This window comes from Panthera onca, chromosome E1, assembly GCF_046562875.1.
Source record: "Panthera onca isolate mPanOnc1 chromosome E1, mPanOnc1 haplotype 2, whole genome shotgun sequence".
NCBI lineage: Eukaryota > Metazoa > Chordata > Mammalia > Carnivora > Felidae > Panthera > Panthera onca.
In genome coordinates, this window is record NC_138352.1 from 16,675,221 (window position 1) to 16,683,395 (window position 8,175).

At 51.3% G+C, this 8,175-nt stretch overlaps 1 protein-coding gene across 4 annotated transcripts in view; it reads right to left on the reverse strand.

Annotated features, from left to right (window-relative positions):
• The window catches only part of ZZEF1 (zinc finger ZZ-type and EF-hand domain containing 1), a 102,177-nt gene extending 94,088 nt beyond the window's left edge, over positions 1–8,089 (reverse strand). For all 4 annotated transcript variants that reach the window (XM_078437950.2, XM_078437948.2, XM_078437949.2 and 1 more), the window contains exon 1: positions 7,617–8,089. In XM_078437950.2, coding sequence (XP_078294076.2) covers positions 7,617–7,970 — 354 coding nt within the window. In that variant the 5' untranslated portion in view covers positions 7,971–8,089. The remainder of the gene's footprint in view (positions 1–7,616) is intronic.
• Positions 8,090–8,175: the final 86 nt, after the last annotated feature.

The following is an 8,175-nucleotide window of genomic DNA, read 5'->3' on the forward strand; positions in this document are numbered from 1 at the left end:
CCTCTCCTGATTCAGGCCTCCTCCTACCACACCCACCCTGCCCTGCCAGCCACAACGTAACCGCCCAGGCAGCACCCAAGGACAGGCCCTAGGCCACGCAGCATGTGAGAAATAACGAGGGCAACACAGTGAGACTGAGAGGAAGTCTGGAATCAAGTACGGCACCAGACTCACCGCCTCTCCTCTGTGAGCCTGGGACAAAACTCGGGGCCCCTAAGTCTCAACCCCTCCTCCTGCTCAGCCTGTCCTCAGAGCTTGCCATGAGGATCCAAAGGTTTCAGGAACAAAACTACGCCTGGCAAAGTGCAAAGAACTGCCACTACAATCTAGTGCCCACCTCGCAGACGAGACACACGGGAGTGGACTGGCCGGCTGCACATTTCTATCCATCTGCCCTGGCCTAGGGCAACACGGGACGGGGCTCAGACCGATCCTGTTTAACCTCCTGAACCAGCAGTGGGATCAAGACCACGGTACACACAGCAGACCAGAACCGGGGCAAGGACCAGAGGGCACACGTCAGGCTCCACACAAAGGTGGCACACTGGTCCCATTTGGGAGAAACACGCTTGCATCAGAGTTCTGGATCTGGTCTCAGTACTGCCACCTGCCGGCTGAGAGGCTCACCTCTCACTCGAAGCCTCCCTTTGCCCATCTGTGAGACAGTGCTGCAGCCGCGTCTAAGTGAAGTACGCAAAGGCTTAGTCCACAGAAGACGGAGCACACGGTCCTAGTGCAGAGCTGGGACCAGAGAAAAGTGACACCAGAAACAGCAGCAAGCACGTGCCAGGCACCGTTCCAGGCGCTCTGCGGGAACTAATTCATTTAACCCTCAGGGTAACTAGATGAGGTAGATACAGGACAGGCAGCCGAGACGCAGGGTGCTCGTGTGAGTCACACGGCTTAGGCATGGTGGGACCAGGACTCGCCCGCGCGCAGGCTGACCCCAGGGCCCCAGTCTGAAGCTCAGGGCAGTGGAACGGGCAGACTTACAAAACAGCAAGCTCACTGATCCCACTAGTGGACTCACTACACATCTGTCCAGGGTGTGACAGAAGGGCCCCCTCTACTGGGAAAGGGGAGGGGACGGGTTGCATGCAACGGCTACTAAGCCACCCTGCCCCCAGACTCTAGGCTAGATACCAAGGGAGCGTCATTCCCAAACTCTGCCACACTCTCCCGCGCGAATTTATCTGCACGTGCCACACCTGTCAACCGTGTCCCTTCCTTCCTTTGCCAGGCAAATTCTTCCAGCCTCTCAAGCCTTGGTTTGGTGAAGCCTTTCCCAAACTCCATGCCACTGTTAAATGCTCCTCTGCGGATCCTGAAAGACTGCTCGGGGCGGGGCAAAGGGCTACAGGGGGCAACGGGAGCAGCGGACAAAATCCCCACACATACGAGAAACTGTGAATGGGCTTGTCTGGCTGAAAATACCAGGAGATGAGAGTGGAAAGGTACTAAGACCTAAAGGTTAGCCCAACATTTGATTGTGAAAGCAATGGGGAGCCACTGAAATTTCTACAGTAAGACAGCACGTGATGAAGTGGCATATCAGAAATCTGGGAAATTAAAACAGAGCTCCTCCATATAGCTCTCTGAGACCATGAATTTCTCTGGAAGAAGCCAACGCCATCATCCCCGACCCAGAAAAGCACACAGCGCCAAAATAACCTCCAATTCTGCCAGCACCCTCCCCTGCCGCACTGCCTCTTTCTTCACCACCCATGGCCATCGCTAACTGAAGGCTTCCTGGGTGCTGCAGCAGCACAGGCAGGTGGGTGGGGGCCTCGCAGCCTAACTGCTCAACGAGACCAGGCAGTGCGCTCCTAAGTGCCCAACGACGGGTACAGAACAGGAAACAAGAGCCTCAAGGGCGGGGCTGAATCAGAAGGACACAAAAGACATTTGAATCATGTCACAAGAAAAGCTTGGTCCTGACCAGGTGACAGGGCCAAGGCAGGGAATCTCGAAGAACTGAGAGAAGCAAGGTCCACACACAGGACAAGGTGGGTGTCCCACCGGCTAGGGCACAGGGCTCGCGCAGGTAAGGGCAGACGGGCCAGCCTGTGGGCTCCAACCCGTTCCGAGGAATATGCACCTGACTTTTCAGGCAGCAGGGAGTCCCTGCAGGCTCTGAGCTAAGGTCAGTGGTGCTCGCAGCCTGCTTCATCTTCACGGTGCAGACACAAGTCTCTAACCCTCTGTGCCCTGAAAGGGCAGAGAATGACATCTGCACAGTTCTGTCCGCATACTTCTTGGGCTCAGGGCCACTCTAAATTAGCTGATTAATACTGTTGACACGACAATGACAAACGGTATTTTTCTCTAAATTTCCTCTAAAACCCAGCAGTGACTAAGAACCTTTTTAAGTTTTCACTAAAGCTATATTTAACTGTTTCCTCAAACATCAAAAAATACATTACTGTAAGGTGACAGATTGAAGATAAAACACAAGGCTGGAGAATGAGGGCAGCACCATATTGAATCTGTTGAACCAACGTGAGGTCCCTACAGGGGAGAACACCCACTGAGCCCTGGCTGTGAGCCTGGGCCGTGCTAAAATGATAAATAAATAAAAATGGTCCTTCCCTCAGATTTACAGCCCGATGAATTTCTCAAAGCACCAAAGTGAGTATGTCAAATTAATACAGTAAGATCCATTCATCTCAATTCCCCCCTAACAGCCGACTGCTGCCATTCTGTGTTCAGCACCTCTTCCTGCCCTGGACTCTACGCGATCTTCTGCAAGCCCATCGTGCCGAGAGCACAAACACGTCATCTCTAATCTCTGATGTCAAACAGACATTTAATTTTAACTCTACCGCTCTTCTGCAAAGAAGTCAACTAGATACCGCTCCCTAGAACAGACCGAATCCTTCCCCATGGACCACACCTACCACGAGGAAAGGTATGTCACACTATAAAATGATAACGCTTCAGACTTTGGTCTGTAATACAATTCCAGCAACTTCTCTAGGACACCACCTCAAGCAACCAAGGTCGTGGGAATGTGAAGGCAAGGCACCTGGGTGGACGCAGCCGGCAATGCAGACTTGGAGCCCAAGAGCAAATACACAGCTCGGCAACTCAGCCGTGTGACAGGAACGTATGCCAATGAACCTGCTCCACTGTGCTCGAGGAAGAGAAATAACTCATTTTAGTTGCTACCACAAAGACATTTTATTGTTCTTTCACAAAAACCCTTACACTTGTATGGAAGTATCAGAATACATTTTCACCAGCTTAAGGGGAGAATTAACTAAGACACAGAAATGTCTCCACACTCAATTCAAAGGACAGACTTACCTTAAAGCAAAGAATCACATACGTGGCTAACACTTAACTCTTGGGATATTACTAATACAATTACCCTGTACTTATGGACAGAACAACCACTGTGAGCTTATCCCAGTCAGGTTTTTATTTTATTTTTTTATTTTTGAGAGTGAGAGACAGCGTGAGTGGAGGAGGGGCAGAGAGAGGGGGACACAGAATCCAAAGCAGGTTCCAGGCTCCAAGCAGTCAGCACAGAGCCTGACGCGGGGCTGGAACCCACGAACTGCGAGATCATGACCTGAGCCAAAGTAGGAGGCTTAACCGACTGAGCCACCAGGGCGCCCCCCAATCAGGTTTTTCAACCTGCATAAGCCTTCACATAGAGTCAGACCTGCTCTCTTCCACTAACCAGTGCTAACCAGTGCTAACCAGTACAGAGGGAAAGTCACCAGATTTTAGTATCAAGCAAAGCCCCAACTATCCCCCCACACCCAATCTAATACAGGTAAATAGACCTCAAGAAAAATACACCATGCTTTTTCTCAAATTTGAATTATCCTTGCCAGGCCTCCCTTAGCACATAGGGGAGAATTAAAGAATTAAGGCTAGGGGCGCCTAGGTGGCTCAGTTGGCTGAGCGTCTGACTTTGACTCAGGTCACGATCTCACAGCTCGTGAGTTCGAACCCAGCATCGGGCTCGCCGCTGTCATCGCAGAGTCCCCTGTCCCCCCTCTCTCTGCCCCTCCCCTGCTCACACTCTCTCTCAAAAATAAATGCAACATTAAAACAAAAAAAGAATTAAAGCTTAAGAGGAATGATGAGACTACAGAATAACAACCACAGAGAAGCAGGTCCTTGAAGGAGAAAGGGCACAGGCTTCAGGGACAGAAGACTCACACTTGAGTGTCACTACCCAAACTTAATTTCCAATCTTCTTAGGTGAGTCCCTGAACCCTACAGTGTCTTCAGTCTCCTCCTCAGTGTGGTGGCTGCTGTCACCCACCGGCCCTGCACGGCTGGCCAAAGTCACCAGATACCAAGTGTTTGAATACATTGTAGACAAGGAGGGAGACAGTTACACAGATGTGAACGAAGACTTCCCGACACGTATCTTGTGACTTCGGTCTACGGACACTTAATGCTCTATGACACGGCCCTAGATGGTACCCGGGATTTTTACAAAAACGAGAACTTGCAACATTTTACAAGTCACCAGTTCTTACTGCTGTGCTTACAGCTCCTTAATGTTTATTTTTGCCACACAGGTGGTTACTGGGACTTTGTGTTTCATAACAGGAAGGTACAACCATTCGGTTTTTCCTCCCGGGTATTTCTTCAGTTACAGGGGCGGAGTGACCTCCGGATTTAACTATGCTCAACGGTCCATGGATCACCTCGAAGGGATCCAAGTCCTCACCAAGCATAATATTTTTGACTTTCGGTCACTGAAAGGAAAAGAAAGAAAAGACATCACATCAGACGAGGAGGCAACAACGTGGCAATTTCCTCACTGGAACAAGGAGATGACCCTGTATCTCAGGCAGGTCTTCTCTCCCAGGACTCTCCAGACGCAAACGCCCAACAGGCTAAGACACACCTCCACTTAGCTGCCCCATGGACACACTGAGCCCAGCATGGCCAAACCAAACTCATGTGGTCTCTGATCGGCCCTTCCTGAAAAGGTTTCTGTTGTCAATCAACAGTACTGTCACTTTTCCGACTGCTTAAACCAGTAATGCTGGGGTCATCCTTGATTCCTTTCTCCTTCTAATCCTCCACTCAGACTCAGGACTGCTTGTCCTACTTCCTACACACCTCTCAAAATCGTTCATAATGGCCTCCAACTGATCTGCTTGGATCCACTTCTCCAACCAGTTCTACACAAGGAAGCCACAACCATCACGTACCCTGCTTAAAACTCGTTTCCAAACTCCTATTTCACAGGGGCTGCAAAGGACTCCCCATGGGCTGATTCCGGCCTACTCCTCTAGCCTTGCTCTCTCCTTCAGCATTCAGGAACCGAGCCACGTGAGTCAAAGGCTACCAATTATAATGTGATATCTGCTCTCCTCTTTCACAGTAATTACATACTTATTTTTCAGCAAATTACATGGCCATGAAATAAAAATCTCGCCCATTCCCAGCCTCCCTTGCAGCTAAGTGTGGCCATATCACTGGGCTTGAGCCAATGGGATGCGAGCCCTGCCCTTAAGAAAGGAGATATGGCCCTCTCCTTCCCTTTTCCCTTTCCTGCTGGCATAAAGTGCAAAGTGACAGCGGAAGGAATCATTTGGGTCTAAGTAAGTAATCATTTGGGAACTAAGTAAAAGGTGCCTGTGGATGATGACAGCACAAGAAGATGGATGGAGCCAGGTCCCCGGTGACTGAAATTGCCATGTCAAAGCTGGACTACCCACCTGGACTTTTCCATATGAAGCCTGTTTACTATTTAAACCACCAGCGCACGGGCTTCTCTGTCCCTTGAAGCAGTTTTGCCTAAGCCTCATTCATCACCCTGTTCTTCCAGACTCTCCGTTCTCTGGACTTTGGTGCACGTGATTCCCTCTGCCTGAAACACTGTTAACCCTTCCTCTGATCCTTGCCTGCTTTCACCCTTCGACTCTGAGCTGAAAGGTCACCCTCCACATAAGTTTTCCTTGACTTCCCAGAGGAGATTACATACTCTTGCTATTTTTTTCCCTACGCTTTCCTTTGGCTAATACTCACCACACCTATAATTGCTGGGCTCATGTGTGTCTCCTTCAGTACTACATACCCTTTCAGAGCAAGTATCTGCTTTTTCCACAGTCACCCAGGAGCCTGGCACTCAGCACATGTTCAACAAATATTTGCTCAGTGAACAATATCACAGCCCTCGAGTGACCTCTGGACGACACCCTGAGGATTTCTTGACCTTACGTTACAGGGCTCCTGTCAGCTCCACTCACAGCTCTACTCCTGTCACTCTCAATGTAAATACTCTCCCTCCATTCCCTTCTGGACAATTCTGAAACGTGCCAACTCCTTCAACTGATCTGCACAGCCCTTTCTGGGACCACTTCATTTTCTCTTAATACACCGAGAGCTAGAGTGGAAAGTATCATGTGAACTCTTGGAATTAAGAAAATATATACGTGGAGACCCTTCACTAACTAATATGATCACATTGTCAAGAACTGAGATATCTTACAGGTATCTTCTAAAAGAAAATGTAAGAAACACACAAACCACAGTATCTGAATTCTGACTACACACAGTAAACGTTCTTAAAATACTTTAAGAGCCTCTTGTTGTAAAGTGTACATCACTTTTTAACGTCATTACAACTAGCTGTCGGTTTACTGCTTTATATACTCACCCTTCACCGACACTGAAGATTTTACATGGCTTACTCATTTTCACAAAATAAGCATCTTTTTGTCATAGCGCTGTGGAGTTAAAGAAATAGGGTCCCAAGAAGAAGGCAGTGGGACATAAGACAAAGAAACCAAAAAAATCAAGGGATCTGAGTGAGAGTCTCAGGTTGCCAATGACTCAGTGGACGACCCTGGCTCAGTTCTTTTTAACTCCACAATGAAACGGTACAGGTGATTCCTAAAATCTCTTTGAAGAAACAACATTGTTGCCATATCAATTTGCTGTTAACCATTTAATAGAGATGATGTCGGTGACTTATGCCAAAGGCTGTATAATTACAAGTATTTACAGGAAACCTGACGTTTGTCTATCAGTTTTAGGTTACGCGGAGGCTTAAGTTGAGTCTAAAATACGGTTCTTCAACTATCTGGAAACAAACGTGTACTTTGGAAATGCTAGTTTTTGTGCGATGAGAATGGCTGCTGGAAAGTGAGATTTTCCACTGTGTGTCATTTTCCTCCCGCATTTGTTAGGCGCCCACACTGGACTCGGAAGGTGCTCTGGTCAATAAAACAGAATGGTTTTCTGTGTTCACTGCCACTCCCTCGATCCCTACGCCTCCCTTCCCTTACACTGTCCCGGAGCCTGATAAGGGAGATCCAGAGAGCAACCGATCCAGCGTCAGGCCAGGGCACAAATGTCTGTACTACCACATGCAAAGACATCTGGGCTTGGCTTGTCCAGGTCTTCCAAGCACGAACGGCCTAGTCTGGGCTTTCCGCACCTCTAGTAAAGGTTAAAGAGATTCGCAGCCGTCCCCCGGAGTGTCCAGGCTGGAAGCGAGCGCCCCTTGCTCCCATCCTCCGAACTTGCGGACCTTGTGGCTTCCTGCCTGGCCCGTCTAGAGCCGCACTGCCCACCTCTTCGCGCCCTAGAGGGCGACCGCCCTGCCCCCGCCCCCGCGGTCGCCAGCCGGGCCTGACCTCCTCGAACTGCTCGCCCGAGCAGCCGGCGCCACGAGCCTCCAGCAGCTCCCGGAACTGCTCCAAGGTGACGGACTCTTCGCCGCGGCCCAGCCGCTCTTCCAGCCAGCGCAGCAGCGCGCCGTGGTGCCTAGACACCAGAGACTCGCAGGGCGGCGCGGGCCGCAACGCCGCCGCCGCCTCCCGCAGCCGGGCCGGCTCCAGCAGCGCCGCGGCGGGCGGCAGCGCGGGCGCCGCGGGGCCCGGGCCGGGGATCGTGCCCGAGTCCGCGGCCCACTCCTGGTGCGGGCCCCAGCCCTCGCCACCGGCGGCGGCGGCTTCGTCTTCACTGCTGTGACTCGGAGCGTTCCCCATGGGGTCTCCGTCTCGGGCGTCCGGCTCTGCCGCCGCCGCCGCCGCCGCCGCCGCCTCCCCGCCTCGACCTGTCAACCTCCGGCGGCACCCGGCGGGCGGGGACAGGGAGGGGACGACGGCGGCGGCTGGAGCTTCCGGCTTCGTCGCCGTCAAGCGAGGACTGCCGTCGCAAAGGCGCCGTCAAGCGGATTCTACCAGATGCCGA